General features: G+C 42.8%; 1 protein-coding gene across 4 annotated transcripts; it reads left to right on the forward strand.

The window, feature by feature from the left end:
• The first annotated feature begins 7,492 nt into the window (after positions 1-7,492).
• On the forward strand, positions 7,493-27,569 carry LOC140577550 (high affinity cGMP-specific 3',5'-cyclic phosphodiesterase 9A-like). 4 transcript variants are annotated; one of them, XM_072708410.1, is made up of 20 exons: positions 7,493-7,538; positions 7,613-7,691; positions 11,794-11,864; positions 13,446-13,523; positions 15,119-15,162; positions 16,322-16,376; positions 16,469-16,539; positions 19,869-19,953; positions 20,950-21,007; positions 21,788-21,862; positions 22,659-22,745; positions 22,883-22,987; positions 23,860-23,942; positions 24,089-24,245; positions 25,040-25,153; positions 25,255-25,359; positions 26,221-26,349; positions 27,046-27,141; positions 27,242-27,304; positions 27,416-27,569. In XM_072708410.1, exons 1-19 carry the CDS (start codon positions 7,528-7,530, stop codon positions 27,290-27,292), a joined length of 1,554 nt encoding a protein of 517 aa, XP_072564511.1. In that variant the 5' UTR covers positions 7,493-7,527; the 3' UTR covers positions 27,293-27,304; positions 27,416-27,569. The 4 variants fall into 4 exon arrangements, 3 of the variants coding, with proteins under 3 accessions (XP_072564511.1, XP_072564512.1, XP_072564513.1); XM_072708411.1 differs by having other exon boundaries at positions 27,058-27,141; XR_011988703.1 differs by lacking the exon at positions 27,416-27,569 and having other exon boundaries at positions 26,939-27,141; positions 27,242-27,294.
• Positions 27,570-27,579: the final 10 nt, after the last annotated feature.

The following is a 27,579-nucleotide window of genomic DNA, read 5'->3' on the forward strand; positions in this document are numbered from 1 at the left end:
TATCAATGTCCGAGCCCTGGATGCTCACAGGAGTATGCACTGAAGTGTTCCTTCTGAAGTCGAGCACCAGCTCCTTTGTCTTACTGGTGTTCAGTAGCAAGTGGTTTTCCTCACACCAGTTCACAAAGTCAGTGATGACCCCCCTGTATTCCTGCTCATTCTCCCCGGACACACAACCAACAATGGCAGTGTCGTCTGAGAATTTCTGCAGGTGACAGTGATGGGAGCTGTACTTAAAATCAGCTGTGTACATGGTGAACAAAAATGGGGAGAGTACCGTCCCTTGAGGAGCCCCCGTGTTACAGACTACCACCTCTGACACACAGTCACGCAACCTGACGAATTGTGGCCTGTCAGTGAGGTAGTCTAAAATCCAAGCAGCCAGATGTTGGTCCACACCTGCAGTCTCCAACTTCCCTCTCAACAGTGATGGTTGAATATGGTTGATTTACTTTTCAACCATAAGGTTTGTGTCTTCATGAAACGCAGACATTGTACCTCTCCCGGAAGTTCCGGAAGTCTCCTGCAATTCATACCAGCTGTGGCTGCCCGATCTGCGGTCTGTCACTACAGAAAACGTTACACCTGTCACTACCGAAAATGTTACACCTACCGAAAATGTAACTTCCGCTACTACGCACGCGCACATTCATCACGCATGCATCCACGAAACCACATTTTCTGGCACTTCATTATTACGCATGCGTAATGTACACTTCCACAGGCCCAATACTGCGCATGTATTCACATTTTGCAACAAACCGTGATTGCGTGATTCAGGGCGTGGATGTCATGTATTCATTGGTCACGTATTGTGAGATGGGTCATTGATGTTTATATTTTTAGTTCAGCCGTCACTTTATTGTAGGGTGACCAGATAATCCATGTCAGGGAGGACACTCTGAGCTAGGACAGGAATTGTAAATTACCATTTCAATTAAACGGACCTGGATTTCACTTGAGCACTCAGCTCTTGCTGTGTGCTGATTGGACAGTCCTATAATGTATGTGCATGTGTCACTAATGCTAATGTGAAACAGCTGGATGAGTCTTTCAGTCAAGGAAACAAACCAGTCAAAGCACAAGAAGAGCTAAACTATTTAGCCGAGCACAGGAGCCTTTCAATTAGAAAGTAGTTTGTAAAACCCAAAGTAACTCAAAGTGTCCTCCCTGACATGGATTGTCTGGTCACCCTACTTTATTGTGGTATTTAAAACATATTGCTTTGCCGATTGTAATAGTTGCATCTGTGTGCGCGTTGCTTTTAGTGCCTGACAGTAATCTTACATAAGGTTTTTCCCAATGGTATTGCTGAATAGATGCCTTTTCTTTAGAAAACGTAATAAAATTGGGGTGTATATCAATCTTGTGTACCCATACTGCTTATCAAGGGGCTGTGACCTATGTATAGCATTTTCTAAAAAAAAAATAACACCAAAATAATAATTAAGAGCTTTTATTTGCACAACATAAGCAATGTTTATGTTGTGCGGTTTGGCCCAAAATAAAACAATCGGTCGTCTGCCAGAAACAAATATAATTTGCTTTATTTAGCACCACAAGACACAGCTGCCATAACTGACACGAGTGTGTGGTAATTACACTGATACAATTAAGAAATGAAATGACTAAGGAGAAAAAAAGCAGGCTTAGTTTAAGTAACTTCACAGCACATCGAACTGGGAGTAGTACATAATGGTAACATTAAAGTATTGTCACCTTTGACTGTAAAATTGATGGCCATACCCTGTATTTTACGTTGCTCCTTCTGAAGCACATTGGGCATTAAAGGCCTATGCGAAATAAAATCTTTTAAAGTCGAAGGACTCCATCATTATCCGGTTAAATCTTCTCTTCTCGCTGTCGACATTCTTATCAAAAATCAACAGACGATGCGATGTGACGCGATGCCGTAAAAATAGCACGCCTCCTTCCAAAAGTCGCAAGCGTGCGCATGCGTAGTAGCGGAAGTTACATTTTCGGTACAACCCCTGGCATAAATTATGGAATCACCAGTCTTGGAGGATGTTCATTCAGTTGTTTTATTTTTTAGACAAAAAGCAGATCACAGACAAGACACAAAACTAAGTTAAGGTCAAATGGCAACTTTCCAGCTTTACGAAACATTAAAAGAAATCAAGAAAGAAACATATTTAGTCAGTAAGAGTTGCCTTTTTTAGACCAAGCAAAGAGAAAAAAATATGGAATCACTTAATTCCAAGGAAAAAAATATGGAATCATTGAAAATAAACAAACCAAAAAAGACCGCAACACACCCCTAGTACTTTGTTGCACCACCTCTGGCTTTTATAACGGCTCGCAGTCTCTGAGGCATGGACTTAATGAGTGACAAACAGTACTCATCATCAATCTGGCTCCAACTGTCTCTAATTGCAGTTGCCAGATCAGTTTTGCAGGTTGGAGCTTTGGCATGAACCATTTTCTTCAACTTCCACCACAGATTTTCAATTGGATTGAGATCCGGGCTATTTGCAGGCCATGACATTGACCTTATGTGTCTTTCTTCAAGGAATTTCTTTACAGTTTTTGCTCTATGACAAGATGCATTATCATCTTGAAAAATGATGTCATCATCCCCAAACATCCTTTCAATTGATGGAATAAGAAAAGTGTCCAAAATGTCAATATAAACTTGTGCATTTATTGAAGATGTAATGATTGCCATCTCCCCAATGCCTTTACCTGACATGCAGCCCCATATCATCAATGACTGAGGAAATTTGCATGTTTTCTTCAGGCAGTTGTCTTCATAAATCTCATTGGAACGGCACCAAATGAAAGTTCCAGCATCATCACCTTGCCCAATGCAGATACGCGATTCATCACTGAATATGACTTTCATCCAGTCATCCACAGTCCAAGATTGCTTTTCCTTAGCCCACTGTAACCTTGTTCTTTTATGTTTAGGTGTTAATTGTGGTTTACGTTTAGCTTTTCTGTATGTAAATCCCATTTCCTTTAGGCGATTTCTCACAGTTCGGTCACAGACGTTCACTCCAGTTTCTTTCCATTTGTTCCCCATTTGTTTTGTTGTGCATTTTCTGTTGTCAAGACATATTGCCTTAAGTTTTCTGTCTTGACGCTTTGATGTCTTCCTTGGTCTACCAGTATGCTTGCCTTTAACAACCTTCCCATGCTGTTTGTACTTGGTCCAGATTTTAGACACCGCTGACTGGGAACAACCTACATCTTTTGCAACATCACGTGATGATTTGTCCTCTTTAAGGAGTTTGATTATCCTCTCCTTTGTTTCAATTGACATCTCTCGTGTTGGAGCCATGATACATGTCAGTCCACTTGGTGCAACAGCTCTCAAGGGGTGATCACTCCTTTTTAACTACAGATTAACAAGAAGATCTGGTGCAGGTGGGGAAGGAAATTGACAGGGGTGATTCCATATTATTTTCCTTGGAATTGAATGATTCCATAATTATTTCCCTCTGCTTGGTCTAAAAAAGGAGACGTTTACTGAATAACTAGTTGTTTTCTTGATTTCCTTTAATGTTTTCTAAAGCTAGAAAGTTGCCATTTGAAATTCTCTTAGTTTTGTGTCTTGTCTGTGATCTGCTTTTTTTCTAGAAAATCAAACAACTGAATGAACATCCTCCAAGACTGGTGATTCCATAATTTATGCCAGGGGTTGTAGGTGTCACATTGTTTCCCAAAAGTTCCCGTTAGCAACTTACATAGTTGAAACCATTCAGTTGCAAAGTTCCAGATGTTTAAGTTGCCAACGTTCATATAAAAGTTGCCTTTCTAAAATAAATACGCCTACGGTGGGATGTCTGATTCGTTCTAAAAATGATGGATACTTTGAAATGATATCGATCACTACACTGATCGGTTCAGTTCATTCGCCACCCGCTGGTGAAACGATGTACAGATGTTTGAAAGAGTGAGTAGACCTAATATATTTTAATCAACATCAAATGTAATTAATGAAATATGAAATATAATTATGAAATGGTTATTTTTACTGCTGGGGTTCAGTATAAATGCCTAAAATTGAACAACATTCCCTTATCTGCCATTGTACTTTTATGCAGTCATAAAGGAAATGGTACATATGCATAAAATGATGTTTTCACTGTAGTGTATACAGTGATAGCTACGGGGGCACAGTGCAGGCAATAATGAGGGTGACAATCCACTAATGGCTTATTGGTATATTAAGGACACTGAACACACTTGGCTAAACTACAAAACAAAGGACCAGGAGGGGTCAGAACTAAACATGAGAAAAGGAACAACTAAACAAACAATAATCTAACATACAAATTAACTGGCCAATGCCAGGAACAGAACTTGGCAAAACAGCAGAGTGACACAAAGTAATAAAGCACAATAACAGACTGGGGAAATGAGAAAATGCAGGCCCTTATATACACAGGTAATGATGACTAACATAGGGCAGGTGTGAATCATCAAATTACCAAAACATGACACAAGAAACTAGGGAACATAACAGAGGGCTGACTACACTAGGAAAAACTAGGAACAAATACAAGCAGAGCATAGTTAACCCAGGCACAAACAGGGAAGACTATATCAGGAACACAAAGCAAAGACAAAGAAAACAATACCAAACACTAAGGAAAATTAAACCATCTCGAACCAAAAGGTGAGACTGGCTTCAAACTCATAAGTGATAATCTGAGTCACATGCTCAAGCCACAGAGCTATGCAGCAGGAAACACACTTGGCACACTGAGGCTGAAGGACCAAAGACAGAGAGGATGACAGGATGGCCAACAACACCTGCTGGCCAAACAGAGTGGAGACATGAAGGGCAGGACCGGATGGTACAGACCCGGACAGTATGCATCTCATATGGCTATTTGTATCTAACAAGTGGAACAATAGGACACATGGTTATGGTAGTCACCTTCGGCCAATTCCGGATGGGTATGATTCACAGTGCTGTGTAATGTGATGTACTACAGGTTTATCTGAATAAGAAGGTGAGTGATTTCACTTTTTGGAATTGGCATGCCCCCTGCTGGGAGAATTACAGTATGACTATCTCCTTTCCACAATTCTCTGACTCCATTAAGTTGGAAAAAATGCTTTAGGGCAGTGGAGTTCTCTATGCTTTTATTTTTTATTGCATAATAAAAATGTAATAATGTGATGCACATTATTACATTATGGGATAAAAATTTCAAATTATGGCACTATGTGTCATGTCATAGTTATATTATCAATCTATCCATCTTCCTGGTCAGTGTTACAGGATTTGTTATACAATATACACTCACTTAAAGGATTATTAGGAACACCATACTAATACGGTGTTTGACCCCCTTTCGCCTTCAGAACTGCCTTAATTCTACGTGGCATTGATTCAACAAGGTGCTGAAAGCATTATTTAGAAATGTTGGCCCATATTGATAGGATAGCATCTTGCAGTTGATGGAGATTTGTGGGATGCACATCCAGGGCATGAAGCTCCCGTTCCACCACATCCCAAAGATGCTCTATTGGGTTGAAATCTGCTGACTGTGGGGGCCATTTTAGTACAGTGAACTCATTGTCATGTTCAAGAAACCAATTTGAAATGATTCGAGCTTTGTGACATGGTGCATTATCCTGCTGGAAGTAGCCATCAGAGGATGGGTACATGGTGGTCATAATGGGATGGACATGGTCAGAAACAATGCTCAGGTAGGCCGTGGCATTTAAACGATGCCCAATTGGCACTAAGGGGCCTAAAGTGTGCCAAGAAAACATCCCCCACACCATTACACCACCACCACCAGCCTGCACAGTGGTAACAAGGCATGATGGATCCATGTTCTCATTCTGTTTACGCCAAATTCTGACTCTACCATTTGAATGTCTCAACAGAAATCGAGACTCATCAGACCAGGCAACATTTTTCCAGTCTTCAACTGTCCAATTTTGTTGAGCTCGTGCAAATTGTAGCCTCTTTTTCCTATTTGTAGTGGAGATGAGTGGTATCCGGTGGGGTCTTCTGCTGTTGTAGCCCATCCGCCTCAAGGTTGTGCGTGTTGTGGCTTCACAAATGCTTTGCTGCATACCTCGGTTGTAATGAGTGGTTATTTCAGTCAAAGTTGCTCTTCTATCAGCTTGAATCAGTCAGCCCATTCTCCTCTGACCTCTAGCATCAACAAGGCATTTTCGCCCACAGGACTGCCGCATACTGGATGTTTTTCCCTTTGCACACCATTCTTTGTAAACCCTAGAAATGGTTGTGCGTGAAAATCCCAGTAACTGAGCAGATTGTGAAATACTCAGACCGGCCCGTCTGGCACCAACAACCATGCCACGCTCAAAATTGCTTAAATCACCTTTCTTTCCCATTCTGACATTCAGTTTGGAGTTCAGGAGATTGTCTTGACCAGGACCACACCCCTAAATGCATTGAAGCAACTACCATGTGATTGGTTGATTAGATAATTGCATTAATGAGAAATTGAACAGGTGTTCCTAATAATCCTTTAGGTGAGTGTATATAGTTTATAATTCAATGGCATAAAGACCAAAATTATATGAAAATAAATATCAAAACGTGAAAATTTGTGACATACTAATCTAGCTGCACAGCTGTATAATAAAAAATATTTTATTTAAAAGGGTGAGATTATAGGTACATTTTCCTGAACACTGGCCTTCAGTTTTGGACCATGTGTTGGGATGGTTTATTAGAAAAGGTCTACAGAAAGAGCTAAGTGTCAGAGCGGGCTGTTGTTTCACTTCCAGCTGCAGGTGACGGGATTTGCCAAACTGTCACAGTGGAAGGGTACACATGCAAATCTGACAGAACAGCAAGCTCATTCATTTGAATCCCTGAGCATATGTCAGGCAGTGATGATATTTTGATCATTTATATGAGTAAATATGAACGTAACTCCCAAAGAAGTTGTTCTTAATTTCAAAGACATACATATAACTTCATACGGCAGGGTCTTTGTGGCTGACTGTGACGCAAATGGTTCACGTAATAACCGCGTGGCAGAAGGTTCGGGATGTTTAATTAAGTGTATTGATCCCAGAAAGCACCAGACCATATAATGAAATCCATTCCCTCACCGATGAGGTTTGTCTGGAGAAAACCCACTGACACATTTCTTTAGTCCACATAATTTTCCCGCAACTGATATATCAAATAATAAAGCGAGAACGATTCTTATTTAGTTTACAAATCGTGCCCAGATCTTCCAGGTTTCAGTTATATTTTAATCTATTCATTTTGTCCTAACGTAGTCGAAACAGTTTATATTTACAGTAATAATAAATGTAATTGTTGTAAAGGAGGAAACTGCATGCCAGAGGCCGCTTTTCATTCTTGACGAGTGGGGTAACTATGACGATATGAAGCATCCTTACTGCACTTATAACTCGCTTTTAAAGCTGCCCACACCCTCACTTTGTCCAGTACAGCTGTACAGTCAGGGGATTGACAGCCGGCGGGGGGAGGCGGAGTGGGAGGGGCAGTATGGGGTGGGAGTTTAGGGAGTCCTACGGAAAGGTGACTGAGAAGAGATGCTGGCAAGGTATTATTGTAATTCTTAGCACAGAGGCCAGGCTCATTTTGTGATCGCTAAGACGGCACGCTGGTCTGTGGCAGCGATCGGAGGGCGGAGATGGGATCCGCGTCTTCGGCGTATCGCGTTATCTACCTGGACGTCGATGGCAGATCGCAAAAGGTATTTTCAACGGCGTTTACAACCCGTGTCCCTGATTCCTTCGCTTCGTCAGCTCCAGTGTGCCATCGATATCGGTTATCTCTTGATATTTTACAAAAATATATAATGAAAGCAGTTCTGTATGTAAAATCCCATCAAACGCATTTGACAGAAATTGGTTTATATGCTTGAGACCAGTGTCTTCGTTCCCGTTATTTTTTCTTAAACACTGATCTAGGAGAAGGGGTAACTACTGGGGATAATAAGAAAGTTGAAAGCTGTGGGTTAAGTACTGTTGTATTGTCACTAGTAGTTATGTGGAGCATTGTTTTAAAGAAGGTGCTTTCTTGTGTGTGTGCGCGCGCACGACTGTTTGCCTTATTATTGATGTATTTTTTAAAGGGACACTGCATTCTGGTAATAACCGAACCATCTAGATCTTTGTTTTAGTAACATCCTGCATAAGATAAGGAAATAAGGTTGTTGGGGGGTGGAAGAAGTCGCTAATAGTCGTAAAACACCCTTAGGGACATCCTCAAATAGAAAACTACAGCTCCATAGGAAAGACCACGCATAAAGCAGTATTTTAACTGATATGAGACATTTGGTGTGCTGCCGGCTTTCCGGTTGTTTGTTGTGCGACAGTCCCGCAGATGAGCCTCCTTTTTACAGGGATATGACTGGTGGACGCAACAGCACATGTTATGTTAGGGAGAGTAGATCCTGGGTCAAATGGAGCAAAGGAGGTTTGGGCCACTGTGTGACATTTAGATGATCTGTGTCTGTTCCTAGGGTGTCATCTGCAGTCATTTCAGATAACTGGGCAGGACACAGATATTATCAGATCTTTAAGCAAATTTAATTAAATTAGTAAGTTGACTCTGTGGTCTTTCGGCACTGTATTCTTACAGTAACATGTATTTTTCATGCACATAAAAAATAACAAACAAGAAAAGAAAAATCAATACAAATGCATAGTCATCAAGAGTCTATGCAGTGTTTCTGCTTATGTGAGACATAATACTGTAAAAATAAGGAAGGACAAAATAATATTAATTATAGTGCCAATGCAGCATAAGGAGACACAGGCAGAATTCTAGTGACTGGCTTGATGAAAATGAGTACAATAACTAAGAACATAAGAACATAAGAACATAAGAACATAAGAACTATACAAACGAGAGGAGGCCATTCGGCCCATCGAGCTCGCTTGGGGAGAACTTAACTAATAGCTCAGAGTTGTTAAAATCTTATCTAGCTCTGATTTAAAGGAACCCAAGGATTCAGCTTGCACTACGTTATCAGGAAGACTATTCCATACTCTGACTACACGCTGTGTAAAGAAGTGCTTCCTTAAATCCAGTTTGAAATGTTCTCCCGCTAATTTCCACCTATGGCCACGAGTTCTTGTATTTGAACTAATGCTGAAGTAACTATTCGGTTGAACAGCATCCAAACCTGTTAGAATCTTATAGACCTGGATCATGTCCCCCCTCAGTCTCCTTTGCTTGAGGCTGAACAGATTTAGCTCAAATAATCTTTCCTCGTATGACATTCCTCTAAGACCAGGAATCATTCTTGTGGCCCTACGCTGCACCTTTTCTAAGGCCGCTATGTCCTATACAGTATGTGTTTAAATACTCACAGAGTAGTGGAGAATTCAGTAAAGTAAATAAACCACAGACATTCCGCATTTCTAATGCCCAACAAAAGGTATTTTTACTACACAAGGGTCAAGGGCAAAGATAGATGGGAATCTGATTTCCCTTCTGGCCCAGAGAGCTTGACACGATCAACCACGGTGATGTTGAGATGGTGGAAATGGCAGTGCTGGTAACCTTGTATGCAAGTACCAAGACTTTAAATGTGAAATGTGACCTCCAATGCAGACAAAGAGGGGCGAACCATGTGAAGGTTTTGGGGAGGTTGATCACAATTCATGGAGAATTGTTACACATGAGTAGGAGTGATTGGATGGGGAAACAGAAAATTCAGCCAGGGTGGACAATTCAAGTGAGAAACCATAACCTGGACAAGCATCTATCTTTTGTTCATGATCTGTTTGATAGTTATAGGCTGCTGTTTATCCTGAAGGCATTGACGGGAAGGTAGGCAAGGCTCAGGAGAGGAGCACATTTCTCAACATGGTTGTGTAAGATCCTTCAGTGACACTGCAGCAATACAAATCAACCAGTGGAGTACAGTATGACTCAGAACCTGCAGAACACCCATTAACTAGGTGTCTTTGCTGTTAGATAGACTCCATTTCAGTATGTATATTTTCCTTTGCAGTTCGTTTCTGCCACAAAGAAAGCAATTATTGCAAAGCTAGAGACCAAGCACATAGTAAGCTGTAACAGCACCATCAACAGCTCACCATTGTTCTTTTGCAGTTCAGAATATATTTTGCCCTTACAGGACTTGTTCAATCTGTAGTGTATCTGTGTGCTTATTGCTTTTTATGAAAATGAGATCCAGTTCTACCAGTGGTCTCTCGTTTTATATTATAACAAAAGTACTTCTCTGATTTTTCATGCTGAAAACCTTCCTTTCCCACTCATTTGGGCTCCTTAGCCTTTCCATCTGTTGGCCTCATTCTCAGCCCTTGTTTTCCCTTAGTTTTATTTAATATAACAGATTAATATTGATTCACACAGCAAATGTAGGGGTGACTGCATGTGGAAGAAAAGGGTTTGCAAAAAGAAAAGGAATTATCTCTTTTGACATGTACAGATTTGCATACCTTTGCAATTTATGTTTGTGCAAATGGAGATTCAAATATGTCAGCTCTGTTTCAGGCCTGCAGACCTGCAGCAAGGTTAGCTCTGGTTCCTTCACTCTAGCAGGCTAACACAATCCTGCATGCTTCACCGTGCGGATAAGCAGCGGCCAGCCTAGCGAAGGGGCTGGGAGGATTGTGGGCGACTTGTGCTTTGATTGTTCTTTTCCTTCTCATCGAGGAAAGCATTGTGACCAGAGAGGAACCAGCTTTAGTGTGAGTCTCACAACAGCTGCTTTGAAATTATTTTGGTGGTTTTTAACATGTTTTGTGTGTCTTTCCATGTGCTGAGATGGACGGACGATTGAATGGAGTGTGTAGCATTAAATTAACACCAATTGCGGCTTGAGGGCCCGACTGAGTAAAGTGTGTTTACCGGGGACATCAAAGCCCGCACTTGCTGGGAAACCGGCCAGAGCTGTATGCAGATGCACAGCACAGATGAGTGCATCTGAAGAGTCTGCCTCTCCCCACTGGAAATGTCTCCTAGCGTGGACAAGAGGGTGTCCGTTTCAGGAAAACTGTTAAGGGAAGTAATTTGATGTAAAAAATCAGCCGATCGAAATATGATCTGGAATACGCCAGCACAGTGAGACACTCTGCTCTTCACGATTGACTTGAGGCTGTGGGACTAGTGGCTGAACCAAATAAATTCCTTGTCTTTCCCAGCTGCCTGTACCTGCCATTCTCAGACTTTTCAAGTGCTTCCTATTTGTCTGAAGTCTCTCCTGCCAAACTCAGACCTCCTTCATTCTCTATCTAATTGAGTCTCATTGCTTAAACTCGCAAACCTGTGATGTCCTGGATGTAGCACTTCGATGACCTTTCAGCAGATGCTTTTATCCAAACCAATGTACATTTGAGGGAGGAGGGTCAGTTGGGGTTAAGGGCCTTGCACAAGGGCCCAATGGTAAAACCTTTTTTTTTGACTATGGGTTTTGAACCAGCAACCTTCCAAACACAGGGTCCTGATGCACCGAGCCTGAGCCACACACCACCCTCACAGATAAATGTGGTTAATATTACGTAAACATACCGGAATGCTATGTTTATTAAGTTATTGCAGATTTCAATGTGAGGATGTTTAGAAACACCATCCATCAACCCATCTTGACATCGCTTATCCCGGTCAAAGTTGCATGGGTTTGGAACCACAAGTGTTGTTATTGCTCACGGTAGCCTTGGGGGTCTCAGCTGAGGCCCACTTCCGAGTGGGCTGGGGTCACTTTCTGTCCTCCCTGAACGTGCCAGTTCATGTTCAAGGTAAAATGAGTCTGTGTTTTGGCAGTGGGGGGGTTGGTTCTAATCTTATGAGCGCACTCTTTGTCTCCCCATGTGGTCCAGGTGGTCTTCAGTCGCTTCTGCAGCCCCTGTGACATCAAGGAGCTGCTCTGCTCTGCACTGGGATTGCCCAGGTATATCCGCCTGTCCCTGCTCACTTGTGTAGGCTCTGTGTATCACTGTATCTGCCCAGTCATGTCACGGTCATGTCACGGTCATGTCATTTCTGAAGTTCCATTGTTTGGACCTTTTAGTGAATTATTTATGGTCCATTATCCATTCTTCCATTTTTCATCACCCATTACAGGGTCATGACGAGCCTTGAGCTTATCCCAGAACACCCTGGTTTGGATGCCGGTCCATTTGACATTAATTAGTATAATATGGACAAAATTATTGGGGCAACAGGCCAAATTTTATGATATCCCATTCTAAATCAATAGGTATCAATATGGAGTTGGTCCCCCCTTTGCAGCTGTCACTCTTCTGGGAAGGGTTTCCACAAGATTTTGGAGTGTGTCTGTGGGAATTTTTGCCCATTCATCCAGAAGAGCATTTGTGAGATCAGGCACTGATGTTGGATGTGAAGGCCTGGATCACAACCTCTGTTCTAGTTCATTCCAAAGGTATTTGAGGTCAGGGCACTGTGTGGCCAGTCAAGTTCTTCCACACCAAACTCACCAAACTGTGTCTTTATGGACGTCGCTTTGTGCACTGAGGCACAGTCATACTAGAACAAAAAAGGGCCTTTTGTTCCCACAAAGATGGAAGCATAGAATTGTCCAGAATGTCTTGGTATGCTGAAGCATTAAGAGTTCCCTTCACTGGAACTATAGGGCCGAGCCAAATCCCTGTAAAACAGCCCCATACCATTATCCCTCCTCCACCAAATGTTATAGTTGGCACAATACAGTCAGGCAGGTAACGTTCTCCAGGCATCCACCAAACCCAGATTCATCCATCAGACAGCTAGACAGAGAACTGTGACTTGTCACTCTACATTCTATGCTTTACATCACTCCATCCAATGCTTGGCATTTCGCTTGGTGATGTGAGGCTTGCATGCAGCTGCTCAGCCATGGAAGCCCATTCCATGAAGCTCCCAGGGCACAGTTTTTGTGCTGGAGTTAATGCCAGAGGAAGTTTGGAACTCTGCAGTTATTGAGTCAACAGAGCTTTGGCGACATTTATGCACCATGCGCCTCAGCAATCGGCGATATCACTCTGTTACCCTACGTGGTCTGTCACGTTGTGGCTGAGTTTCTGTTGTTCCTAATCGCTTCCACTTTGCAATAATACCACTTACAGTTGATTGTGGAATATCTAGCAAGGAAGAAATTTCACAAGCTGACTTATTGCAAAGCTGGCATCCTATGACCATGCTTGAATTCACTGAGCTTTTCTGAATGACCCATTAATTCACAAATGTTTGTAGACCTGACTGCATTGCTGGGTGCTTGATTTTATACACCTGTGGCAATGGGTCTGAATTCAATGATTAAGAGGTGTATCCCAGTACTTTTGTTGATATAGGGTATGTCATCCCTCTGTCAAGTGTTGCTATTGGGGTAAAATGCCTAAAATGTGTAAAGGTATTCTTTCAGATAAGAATGTCTAAGTTATGTAGGCTAAAACTTCACTCCACCAAAAAGCTATGATCTGTTTTGCTTTGGCCATTCTGTGAAATGTTAGTATTCGCCTGCTGTGTCTGACAGGAACACTACCATTTTCTTGCTGGATGTCACTGGTGCTATGGTGTCCGTTGACCCCACCATGCCACACAACTCCGAAAGGTAGGAGAATTACCCCTGCCTGCTTGCATTCCGCACAGCCAGTACCTGTGCCTTATGCACCGTAATTACAGAGACGTGTTTACATGAATACTGGAGACCACAAGTGGCCACACATCTGCTGAACAAAGTAAATGTACTTGAATATTGTAGTCTTGTAGAATCCTCCCAGCATTCTGAACCGTACATGTACCTCACATATGCATAAGTACACAAGCAGGCATCCACATACGTTTGACCAGTCTTTGTATTCCACTCTATTCATGAAGATTTTTAACTTCAAGCAATCAGAATTGATTAAAAAAGGGATAAACTAGACAAACAGCAGAGATAAGATGCTGTTTCTCTCATTTGGATATACCCCAAGAATTGAATTGGGAAAGAAAGCTTTTAGGTTTTCAGCACCTGGCACATGGAACACTCTTCAAGCTGAACTTCGTATGCAAAATTTAATACCCTTGAATGAATTTAAAGTTTTGGTCAAAACTCTGAAGTCTACGTTGTCTGTGTGCAGGTGTATGGTTTGAGTATGTTTTTATGTAATTTTATGTAAGATTTTGTACTGACACTGTGTTGTTGCTACCTTGGCCAGGTCTCCTTTGCAAGAGATCTGTGATCTCAATGGGACAAACCTGGTTAAATAATGGTTAAATAAAATAAAAATAAAAAGGTCCCACAGGCTTTCTGCTTAGGGACATGAAGGTCCCCATAACACATAACTGTTGTAAAAAACACAAACTCACATGCACTTACAGAGATGCACTGAGAGGCAGGTTCACAGAAAGACCTGCGCTACCTGTCACAGCACTGCCTTCTGGGAGTCGGCTAAGGGACATCCCATAATGGATGGGATGGGTCTGCCCATCTTTCTCACCCAACCCTTAACTCCTACCCAGCCCTACCGTAACCATAAGTAACCAAACTAAACATAAGACTTTGGGCATTTTTAGTTTTTTGACTGCAGTCACATATTTATAAAACTGAGTTTCCCCTAAAATGGTCCCTACAGCATCACAATAACATGTTTTTAATCACATTATCATATTATGGGGACAGTTTGTTCTCACAATGTAATATATACATTACCCACACACACACACACACACACACACAGTGACAGACACACATACATACACACACACACACACACACACACAGATTTGTAATTATATCTTTGTGGGGACTCTCCATTCATTTCTACAGGGAAAACTTTAATCTCAACATGACGACCTTAACCCCTACCCAGCCCTAACCTTAACCATAAGTAACCAAACAAGATATGAGACTTTTGGCATTTTTAGTTTTTTGATTGCAGTCACAGATCTTTGTGGGGACCTGAAAAATGGTTCCCTTCATCATCAGAATATCAGACTTTTATCACATTGTGGGGGACATTTCGTCCCCACAATGTACTATAAACCTAATCACACACACACACACACACACTTCCCACCAAGGTTTGCACACACTTGTAGAAGGTGCCAGGGCTTTGAACATGAGTGGGGGGTGGTTCCTTGTAGCTGGTGGGAAGGGGGGTTTGTTTTGATGAAACATCACTGGTTGTTCTAGTGACACATCTCTATACTCTTGTGTTGAAGGTCACCATACAAAGTGGTTCCTGTGGCTGGTGGACAGTTGGCTGGTGAGTGCCTTAGTCAGTGTCCAGACCACACTTAACAAGTATGATGTGTTTTGACCTATCACTGTACACATCACAATCACATTAGATATAAGGAATATATGGGCTCTCAGTTTTGTACTGAGTTTCAGAGCCTTATTCCAGGGCTATTCAGATCACAGTCCTCAGGGCTCAAGCACTGCTGGTTTTCCAGCCCTCGTTTACCTGTGAACCAGGTATGAAGCGTCTGCCCAGTCAGAACCAGTCACCTGGGAGAACTGAAAACAAGACCTGGATTTGGAATCGAGGGCCAGTTTTGATTCTAATCAAAACCCGATAAGTGAAAAATAGTAAATTATAGCCATTACTGGGAATAATCAAAAAATAACCAATAAAACCCACAAAATATTTGTGTTAAACAACAACATCACCAGTTTGTGTGTAATAAAATCAAACAGATTGTTCCGGGACGCATTTAATGTCAGGTGTCTAGCAGTATAGGACCTCGGCTGTTTCTCCTCACCACACACATATTTCAGCTGCATGAGTTATGGCTGCCTGACAGCATAAGTTTCCAGGCGATGACGCACTTGCTTGCTGGTTTCCTGGACTCACAGACCTGGCCATTGACCTCTCACCTCTGTTGGTATAATAGTGCACAAAAAAGTGTCGCGTTCTCGCAGCTCCAGCTTTGAATGACCTTTGTCCATGGCAGAGCTGTCATCTAATGGCAGGCTGTTGCTTCAGTCCCTGAGCTCTGTGTGTGTTAGAGAGAGAGCTAATTAATGCTTGGAGGCCTTATATAAGGGTAGGTTCTTTGTGGAGACTCATCTGGCATTCAGGGGGGTGAGTGGGGCCAACACCCGATAAGTCTCTTCACATGTATTAAGCTCTGCTTCCCCTCGCTCTCTTTGCCACTGTCGCTCCCCCCCCCCTCCCTCTCTCTGTCCCTTCACCTTAAATAAACAGACCGATTTATATAACACAGCCAGGGCACCGTGTGCATGTGTGTTAGGGTGATATTATGTACCGTGCTCCTTGACAGAAGGAGAGGGTTGTATGACAGGGCAGGACGGCATGCTGCTGCCTTCACAGGCTCACACCCGCAGCTCCTTTCCCTTTTGCATAGTTTATCCTCATGAAGGAGTGCTGTGAGATTAATGCTGCTCTGCTTGGCATCCAGATAAGGAGGAGCTCTTCCAGAACGTTCTGACCCAGGTGGCTGAGCAGTTCTCCAGGTAGGCGGCGTTTGCTGACATAACCGCTGCCGCCGCTGTTCCCGCGGGGTCGCCCCCGGCCGCTGATCCTCTCGCCATGTGCCTCTCCACAGGGCGTTCAAGATCAACGAGCTGAAGACCGAGGTGACCAACCGCCTGGCCATGCTGGAGAAAAGAGTCGAGCGTGAGTGTCGCCGCTTTGGCCGTGAAAATGCACAGAATCTCCAGTAGTTCCCCGTGTCTGTGTCACACGGCTTTAATAAGGTACATTTCGATTAGAAAAAACATTGTAAACACCTAAAAACCAAAGGGAGGATAAAATAAAAACACCTCATGCCTTTTGTGCTTTTAGAGGAAAACCAAATATTATAAAATTATGGCCTGTCTGAAAATGAGTAGCTTTTAAACATTTTGGAAATTCTGTTATGGTTCCTTGTAGGTATATTTTTGTGTGTGAGCATATGTATGCACTTTTAGAAAATCTGTCTAATGTTCAGGTCCCTTGGGGTAATATGTATGAAGATCAGTAAACACTGGCACCAACTTGCAAGAGAACCTGACAGAAGAGTCATATAAAACCAAGGGTTTGTCATCATCACTCTAACAATGGTTTTGTTTATTGTAATATATGATGGGACTTGTTTGCTGGATCAGTGTCTTTTTCTGGGGCTCACAAATCTGTGCCCTGTCATACATTTACACAGCTGTTTCTCAGAAACATTTTATGGGTCTACTATGTTCTACCAGCAACAGCAATGTTACAGTAGGACAATGACCCCCTGACCCTTGGTCCAAAGTACAACTAACTCCACTATTATCCCACATTGCTCTGCACCTGTAAACAATAAACTCCATTATACTAGTCTGTATGTGTGCAGGACCCAGGTTTGGCACCACATAGTGTGAGCTGTGCATAGTGCTTTCGTTAAGTGAATTGGGTTCTCCAGGGTGGCAAATTCACAAATGTAAAACATGATTGTGGATGCCATTGTGTCACCGTTTCCACGGAAACCCATCCTAACCTCCGTTTCCTTGGAGACTGTTTGTCTCCACTAGAATGTGTAGGAGGCCTAGTCACTGTGGAGACTTATCCTAAAGATAAAGTCCCCAAGATCAGCTATGATAACCTGTGGCCAAAAAGAAATATTCCAAATTTACATCTACCCTAGGGCCCTATTCTACCATGGTCTTAAGTCAATGCATGTAGCTGTGTGCTATTTTTTGACTTAAGCGAATACTATTGACTTAAGTCTGCACCACAAAGGTAGATATGCAGTTTTGATGGAGAAACATCACTATATGGGCATGTCACATAAAAATGACATGTACATCCTGCCACTGACTTTTCCCATCTATGTACTCTGGTTATATTAAATAAAGCACCTCTACATGGCTAAATGCAATATTACATTTTTTAGAAAGCAAAATACCAAAACTTTTTACATTTATTATATCTGTAGACATTAATTTTATAAACCAAAATGCATGTGAATAATTTATGTAACACCATGGTATATAGAAATATATCAGTATATATAATTATATTATCAGTGCCGGTGATGAGTTGGCACCCCATCCTGGGTTATTCCCTGTCTCCCGTCCGTAACGTCCGGGACAGGCTGCGGCCCCTGGGACCCTGAACAGGACAAGTGGATACAGAAAGTGGATGAATGGAAGTATGTTACCCTAAGGCTGGATTCAGCATATGTGACAATTAAGATAATTATAAATATGCTCAAAGGAAGTTATGTGTCCTTGCAGTCCTAAGTCGCCATGCCTATGCTGCATGTGCTTGTGTTCCTGCGAGACTGGGACAGACAGAAAAGGGGGCAAAGGCAGAGACGACCAATAATTCTCGGCCCTCGTCTTGATCTACTTCCAGTGATGGCCACGGAATGCAATGCATCTTTCCAAGTGGATCGTGAAACACTAATCTTTCTATGCCTACTCTTGGCTGTCCAGTCCAACAACCACCCAAATTCCTTGTCAGTCCTCATGAAAGTGACAAGCGCTTTGTCTGTCCTGGCAACTGAATCTTCAGACAGTGGCTGCTGACGTGGAACACATTTCCCAGGCTCTCGTGTCAAGGCCCTTGGCACAGTTTGCTGAGGAAATTTTGCTCCACATTACCGCCTTTATTAAAGACCACAGGAGGACAATAAAGGAAACATTTTATCAGTTGGCTGGCCTCCCAAATGTCATAGACCGTACACATGTTACCATCAAGCCTCCTGCTGAAAATGAACAAATGTTCAGAAACAGGAAACAGAAGCACAGCATTAATGTGCAAGTCGTGTGTGACTCAGCCGGCCAAATCCTGAGTATCTGGGCTCAGCCCATACTTTATTTATTTTACACAATTACGCCTTGGCGCAAAGAATGGAGGAACTACCTGACCAGGACACTCACCTGAATGGTAACCATTCTGTGCCTAATGGGGTAGGTGTGTGGGTTTAGGTTCAGTGACATTAACTAGAAATTGGTTTGGAATACATCGCAGCCTACACTGTACCCTATAAGCTTGTCTGGTGTAGTTGATTGAATTATTATTTTATCAACAATGCATCCTAAACATTCAGTCCATGTTACTAATGTTTTACACCATATCTATTGGCTAGGCATATTTGCTTGTTTGCATGACTTGAATAAAAATGAAAAATAAAAAAAAGCGAAAGCCCAAAAAGTATATGGCTTTGTTATTAAACACAATATAAGCGTAGTTAGCTTCCCCATCATCCTTTCATTTTCAAAATCACAGAAGTCTCGTAGGAATTCTGAGGATTTTAATTAGATGCAAGTGGTAAATTAAAAAGTCCATGTTCCATGTTTTTCAAAGGCAAAATCACTGAGGGCAAGACTCTCTTTTCTTACTTGATGAATTAATTTGACTTCTTGCACGGCCCCACTTTATTACTTTTGGATATACACTGTGGGCATGAGACCATGCTGCAGACAGGAGAATACATGTATTTCAGAAGTGCGTAACTATTTATGCTCAAAAAACGCTTATGTTCCTGATGTGAGAGTAGGGCCCCTGGACAGGAACAGGGAGAATGATTGTACTAAGGCTCCAAGAATTAGGAGAAGCTCTAATTTTGAATAGAAGTGAAACACTGAACTACAAAATACTACAGAGTGAATATTAATCAGATAAATTATTAATGTGCCGTGAAAAAAACATTTTGCTCTGTCGTCCATTGAAAGTAAAAGTTGGGCTTGACAAAAGCAGGTCTGGCTGTCCGTATTATTTGTAGAAGAATACGATGTGCTTTGCTGTCTTTCGACACACACATACACATTGAGTCAGTATGTTTATATACCTGATTTCTCTCTCTCAACTGCATGCATGCACACACACACACACACACAGAGTCAGCGTGTTTACCTGTCCCTGCTTGTCTCTTTGCTGTCAGCCTCTGTCTCCTTCCATTTCCCTTTCGTTACTCGGGGATCCTCCGATCTGTTTTGGCCTTTTTCTTGTCTCTTCTGGTAACTTTCCTGTATCACTCTCAGTGGAGGGGCTGAAAGTGGTGGAGATCGAAAAGTGTCGCAGTGACATCAAGAAGCTCAGAGAAGAAATGGCATCTCGGAACAACAGGTCAGTCACTCGGAAGCCGTTAGACACCCGTCTGAAATCCTGTCCTTTCGGCAATAACGATGCACAGGTAAATGCATAGTTCAAGATTATTTTCCGTTAAGGTCCCTTGTGGCTTTATGTTAGGTACCTGAAATATTATATTCATACATAAAGCAATCGGCAATCAGCACAAATATATCATATGTGTGTGTATCTAAAATGAACAGGGGGAAAAAAAATGTATGCAAAATTAAATGTTACAAACATAGTAGTAAAATTGCAGTTTTGTATTTTAAAAGTTTTTAAATGTCTGCAGTAAAATTATTAAGAGGCCATATTGTAATTAATAATAATTATTAATGAGTCTGGTTAGCCTCATTCCCTCGGGGCTTGGCTTTTACACTGGTTTGTTCCCAGTGTGTGCTGTAAGCTTTCGTTTGGTTTCCATGGCAGGGCATGCTGGTCCTTATGCTGGTTGTTACACTTGTGACCCTCTGGGCCAGACTTACCGTTTCAGCATTCATGAGCACAGCTGGATTGGCTACCCTGGGGGGAACATGCTGTATAGGTGCATTGAGGCTGTCTGCGTTCCCCCGACCCTGTTTAGAAAACCTTACCCATTTACATACAGACAAAAGGCCTCTGAGAAACTCGGTTTAGATACACACACAGTGCAAGATGGAAACACATGGAAGCTCAGCACTTAGCATTTTTAGTGGTCATGGTAAGTTAACATTTCAGCAGGATGTAAACTGCGCCATGTAAAAATCCCGTACAGCACAATAACACTATATTTCTTAGTAAAATATAATAAAACAGCTCTGACTCAAGAACTATCCAGTAAAATCAGGTTCACACCCACAAAAATCCAATAAAACAAGGTATAACATTAAAGGCGGTTCATGTTCCCTTTTCCTTCTCTTCATTTGCTGATTGGTTGACTTATTGACCTGCTACCCACTGGACCAATTAATCAGTTGATTTGATTGGCTGACGTGTTCCTCCTGTCTGCTGTAGTTTCCTTGAAGACAACAAAAAGCTGACACCCCGCAGGGACATGCCTTCATACCCCAAGGTGAGAGCTTAAGGTTGTTGCTTATACTGCCTTTCATAGGCACAACACAGTATTTACACTGGAACTGAGACAAAGGGTGTTTTGCCGTGGTATTGGTGTGGATTTTGCAGTTATTGTGATTTTCACACTGTTTTTTTTATACCAAGCAATAGTTGAACTAAAAAATCTTGTCACAAGATAAAACATAGCCTAACAGCCCCGATTTGAGTCGTAACTCAGTTTCGATAAATATATGCATTCAATATCGTATTGAGCCCAAATATGTTCCCAATTTTTTAGGGCTCGTCAGCCCAGTACCGCGCCTCTGTACGCAGTTACAGTGTTTGGCCTTCTTATGGCAGTATACAGGTGTAAAACATCTGCGCAGGTGAACGGATGTGTACATTTGGCAGAAACCCCTAGTGGGTTTAGCAGGTGGCTGGAGAGAGTTGCATAGGTATTTTCCTGTGATGGACTTTCCCCGGACAGACCGGGTGACCAGGACAACTCAGAAATACCTCTGCAAGCCATGAATCTGAGGCTCTGGCATCCATAACAGGTGTTTGAGGAGCAGTAGGTGCCTCCACAGTCAGGTGGGCAGCTGTGTCCACAGCCAGCTGACGGTGGGTTAGCTGGGAGCTCGCAGGACAACATAGATGCCCTCAGGAAACCCGCCTTCAACGTCTGGCAGTGGGAGCCTAGTGAGGTGCGGAAGTGACAGCCTACGGTTCTGTCTCTCTCTTTCCTGTGTGTGCGTGCGTGTGTGTGTGTGTGTGTGTGTGTGTGCGTGTGTGCGTGCAGTACCATCTCTCCCAGGAGACGGTGGAGGCTTTGCGAAAGCCAACCTTCGATGTCTGGCAGTGGGAGCCCAACGAGGTGAGAGCAGAGAGACACCCAAAGCCCAGAGGCTCTTCACTGTGAGGAACATTGTGGCTGTAAGGGAAAAAACACATTTGGTCACAGTTACATTCACATAGTATGTGGGGTTTGATTCTAATGTTTAATATGCTAATTGTCCAATTTTTTTACGTAACTTCAAGGCATTGTTTTTTTTTAAATAGGTATGCAGTATTTTATGTCTTTCACAGATTATTGAGAAACGGTTCCAATTACTTTCTGTGAAGGTTTAATGATTCCTGGATGCAGGCTGGCTGTCACTCATCTTGGGATGAGAAAAACCCAACTGAGCTCATCCGTGCACGATCTCTTTTAGACTGGATTTTGTCAGTGGTGTATTTTCCCATCTTATTTCTTTAAATATGGATTGGATCAGTCATCCATAGTGACTGGGAATTTCCAGTTATTATTACATTTTCTGTAAAATACTTGATTCAAATAGATAATTTTCTTGAAATGTGTATATGAAAGTTAATATAATGCCACTCTTACATATGATAAGAGAAAACATACAAGAATTGAATGAGAGATTTGATACAAGATTTGATTGAGATTATAATTCAGGAATACACAGACATTTAACTGAAATGAAATACACATATGTATTCTGTATTGTTCAGAGGTACATGATCACTGAGCCCTGAAATGGAAAGTTAGGGACACACAAAAGTTCTGTCACCTTTCTTGCTTAATACATCAGTCAATTGAAGGACTGAAGGTGGGACGCTGTGCTCTGCTGTTCCTGTGGTAACGCCACTCTGGTCCACCGCCCCAGATGCTGAGCTGCTTAGAGCACATATATCATGACCTGGGCCTGGTCAAGGACTTCAGCATCAATCCCATTACCCTGAAGAGGTGGCTGGTGAGCGTGGCACAGTTTATCGGCGCTCATTTTGTTCTGTCATCCTGTCCCAGTTTCTGTCAAACCTGCTCTGAGAGTAATAGAGCTGTCATTCTGCCCCCTCCCCTGCCCCCCTCCATCTATCGTCATGGCGGCAGCTCTGTATCCACGATAACTACAGGAACAACCCCTTTCACAACTTCCGCCACTGCTTCTGTGTCACTCAGATGATGTACAGCATGGTCCATCTCTGCAGCCTACAGGTAACACACCTGTCGCAGCTACATGGCAGCATTGATGCTGTGTTAATGCACTAGTAGAATTATATGTGTTCCCGTTTTTTTTGGTTTATCAAGGCATTTTTGTTGATCTCACAAACTCCCTCAAGCTGTCTCAAGATAGAAATGTGTATATATAGGCCCCAGGTTGGGCCTAAGGACACAGAGGGGAAAAAAAAGAACTACAGTAGCTTGTGCTAAATAGCACATGGTCTGGTGTTTTAACCTGAAGTGGCCACCAGCCCACACTGTATCCCGTAAATCTTAGGGAGTCAGCAGAGATGTTATCTACAAGGAGGAATGCAAGAAATACAGAAACACTTTGTGTATCTAAAGGAAATTGGCTTACATGGTATCTGTGGGTTTCTGACATCACCAAAAGACGTTTTTGTCCTCATTGTATTAAAAATGTCTGTCCTTCGTCAGTATTTTACTGGTCTCCATGTCAACACGAGCACCAGCATTCACGTTCTCTGTCAGTTGGTGTTAAACAACATTCTTATATGATCTTGTTTATATTAACCAATCTTACCCGTAGTTTTTAAATCACTTCTATTTAAATCACTTAGTTTTTCATTCCCACAAATCCGTAGACTTATGAAAAGGTAATAATCATAGTCCAGATGATGAAATGCATTATGGGAATTGCATGAAGCTGCCAACCATGATCAACCATTCAGGAAAGGAACCATGGATAAGTGAATGTTTGTTTTTTCTTGCATGGATAAATAAGTGTGATTTGGTTAGATTCCCGCAGCACTGACTGCGCCGCACATAGGAAATGGTTGTTTTTTGGCTGAGGAGGGCAGCAGATGTGGGGCGGTGTTGTGAGCAGGCCTGTCGCCCTGTGTCCGCAGGAGCGCTTCACACAGATGGACATCCTGATCCTGATAACCGCTGCTGTGTGCCACGACCTGGACCACCCGGGTTACAACAACACGTATGCAGGGGCGCTATGGTTCTGCTCAAAATGAGCCTGTCCAGAGCTTCCTTCATTTACTCCTCAAACTTCCTGTCATCCATTCCCTCGCATTCTCTTCCTTTCCTCTCACTCTTCCTGACTCCCCCCCCCCCCATACTCCCCAGGTACCAGATCAACGCGCGGACAGAGTTGGCAGTGCGCTACAATGACATCTCCCCCCTGGAGAACCATCACTGCGCTGTGGCCTTTCAGATCTTCTCCCAGCCTGACTGCAACATCTTCTCCAACTTTGACCCCGAGACATTCAAGCAGATACGGCAGGTCTGTCTGTGTGTGTTTTCCTAATAATCTATCAAATCGGTCTTTGTTTGCTTGCATTACAACTTGCATGCAGGTCACCTTATAGCCTTCCTGTCATGTGATACATGGTTTATTCTGTATATCAGTCTGACTTGATATATGGGTGACCAGGCCAGCTATTTGTCTTGCTCCTGCCTGGGGACATGATAATTTCCAAGGGCCCCCCCACACATTTCCCGACTGCGTGCAGGTCACTCACTGGCTGTAACACACAATGCGTGACTGAAAGGGAAGCCCCTCCAGCATATTAGAGACATGCTACCATTCCTTCACAGCTTCTTGTCTATTGGAAAATTCACAACAAACATTTCTTTTTCATTTATCTGAGCATGTGACTTTCGAATGAATCAATGTTACATTTATATAGCACTTTTCAAAACAGCTGAAGTATGTTACAGAACCAATGAAGAGCCACTTCAGCCACCACCACCTGCCACCTTGTTGATTGCCCGCAAGGGGAGAGGCTGGCTAAAGCTGACACTGTTGACTTTAGCATGGCGTGACAAACCAAACCGGTTTTTGCATTATAGGGAGGGAAAGTAAAACTCTTTGACTACTATGTCAAGCAAAATTAGGAAGATGAAAAATAAGCTTTTCTGTGATTCACAAATACTACATAAAGTTATCTGTTATCTATTTGACAAATTATTCCAGCAGATTATTTAAAGGTTAGAGGGCCCTTTTGGGCTCCCCTTGAACCGGGTTCCGCCCCCTATTGGCAGCCCTGTGGGTGACTCTGTGCACTCATGCCGCAGGGGACGATCACGCTGATCCTGGCCACTGACATGGCCCGGCATGGGGAGATCCTGGACTCCTTCAAGCAGAAAGTGGACAGTTTTGACTTCACCAATGAGGAGCATGTCACGTGTGTGAGAGCCCGCCTCCCATGCTGCACGCTTTCTCCTTATTGGTCAGACTCGCTCCTAACAGACCTGTCTGCTTGTTATTTTTCCTGGCCCCGCCCCCACAGCTGAAGATGGTGCTCATCAAATGCTGTGATATCTCCAATGAGGTGCGGCCCATGGAGGTGGCCGAGCCCTGGGTGGACTGCCTGCTGGAGGAGTACTTTATGCAGGTGTGCTGCTGCTCTGCTGGCTTGCACCTGTACTGCAGCTCCGTGCAAGCATGGATCATTACAGTGTTAGTGTGGAAAGTGAATGAGTACAGTAACTGAACTGTAACACACTGCAATAAGGAGGTGACCAGTGACAGACTAAAGGTGGATATGTATCGTAATATCTAGACAAAACATCGGTGAGAAAAGTCGGTCACATACTTAAAACAACACCGGCACCTTCTCTGTTCTGTGTCACACTACAACCTTAGAGGGTGCAGAATGTTTCTGATGGAGCACAGTGCAAATAAATGTACTGTGGTGAATGCGTGAGTCAGCTTAATAAAGGAGGTGAGAGCTCTTTTAAAATGGAAGCTGCTCTCATTATCAACAGCCATTATTGGTTTAATACTAGAAGCAGCACAGACAGGGAAGCCAGCAATTTACATGACACTCACGGTTACGTGCTAATGAAACACACGCAATCCACGGCAAATATTACACGGTTATGATATTTAGTATTAACATAAATACATATTAATATACACTATTCAGAGATAGACACTGTGAGGTGCAAAGCATGCCAGTAACTGCATAATTAGTCATGCTGACCAACCCCGTGGTGGCACATTGATGTCAGCCAGTCGTGGACAGTGGGTGGGACCAGAACAAACAACAAGGTTCCCCTCAGTGATCCTGCACAGGTGGTGCTCTGAAATGGTGATGTCACCGTCGGGCTCTTGAGGAAGGCCCTTAACCTTCATCACTTTCTCAGTGGTGCAAAGCATCTGCGGAATAAATGCAAATGTCATGGTAATGAACGTGAGTTTTTGCCAGGCTTCCCCTTTAACAGCCTCACACCCCCATCCCCCCCCCCCCCAGAGTGACAGAGAGAAGTTGGAGGGCCTGCCCGTGGCCCCCTTCATGGACAGGGAGAAGGTCACCAAGCCCACTGCCCAGATCGGCTTCATAAAATTTGTCCTGATCCCCATGTTTGAGACCGTCATGAAGGTGAGGACGTACAGAATCCACTCTGTTTAACACTAATCATCCACACATTTCCTGATGCATCCTTACTGTGACTGATGTCAGAATCATGTGACTCTCAGCAGCGTCCTGCTGAACGCGGCTGTCTTCCCAATTAAAAGTGCAATGCTTTCCTACAATCCTCAGTTACATGCCCCCCCCTGCAAGCTACCCACCTCCCCTCTGATATTCGACATCATCTCCTGCGGTTTCATTATAAATATAACATTGGCAGTGATTATAATTAAACCCCTGTGCTCTTTAAAGAATTTTAGAGAATCACACAAACTGTGTCTTACTCTGGTTATTTGATCACTCAGTAACACTTTACTTGAAGCTCTCATCTATAATGCACTGTATGTACCTTCATAATGCATTTGAGAATTAAATCCAGGTTTGAGAATTAAAGATGCTTTGAACTGTATTATGTTGTGCCTTTTCATGAATGTTTCTAGCCATGTTTAATTATGCTTTATGAATGCATTATAATGTGTTATGGATGTGTTCATCGATTCTTATAGACATGGCATTCGTAAAAAGTGTTACCGCTCATGTTTGTCTGCATTTTAAACAGTGAAATAGGACAAACGTAAAGCTGTAAGTTGCAGCTTACATATGAGACGCTTGCTAAGAACAAAGGCAGCCTGAGTGAGGCAGGAGACCTACCTTTGGTGCCTGTAGCTCTTCCCTCAGATCGAGGCGGCGATGGTGCAGCCACTCCGCGAGTCGCGGGACAGATACGAGGAGCTGAAGCAGATCGACGATGCCATGAACGAGGTGAGAGGAGCTCTGGGGAGGGCCAGCCAAGCCCAACACACGGAGGTGATGGGAACACTCCCCACACGGGGTCCACAAACACATCTCGCTTTAATTTCAGGTCCAAAAAAAGAAAAATGAGAATCTGACCATGGGCGGGAAAAAAAAGTAATGTGGATTTAAGGTCAGTTTCTCCACTTTTACCAATTGCCTGATACTCATTCACTTCAGCTTTATATTATGTCTTTATATAGTATTTATAGCAGTTACTTGAAACTGTTACTCTGCTTAGCAGAGGTGATGGAGATGCTGCTGCCATGGGAACCAAGCAGACGGATGGCCCAGAGCACCAATCAGGGATCAGGAAACTGTACAGCATAGACACTTCAATCACCACTTATCTTGTAGAGTTTTTAACATTTTGTTTTATACAACCTGTACAGATTTGTAGTCACACTT

The sequence above is a fragment of the Paramormyrops kingsleyae genome, unplaced genomic scaffold, assembly GCF_048594095.1.
Source record: "Paramormyrops kingsleyae isolate MSU_618 unplaced genomic scaffold, PKINGS_0.4 ups86, whole genome shotgun sequence".
NCBI lineage: Eukaryota > Metazoa > Chordata > Actinopteri > Osteoglossiformes > Mormyridae > Paramormyrops > Paramormyrops kingsleyae.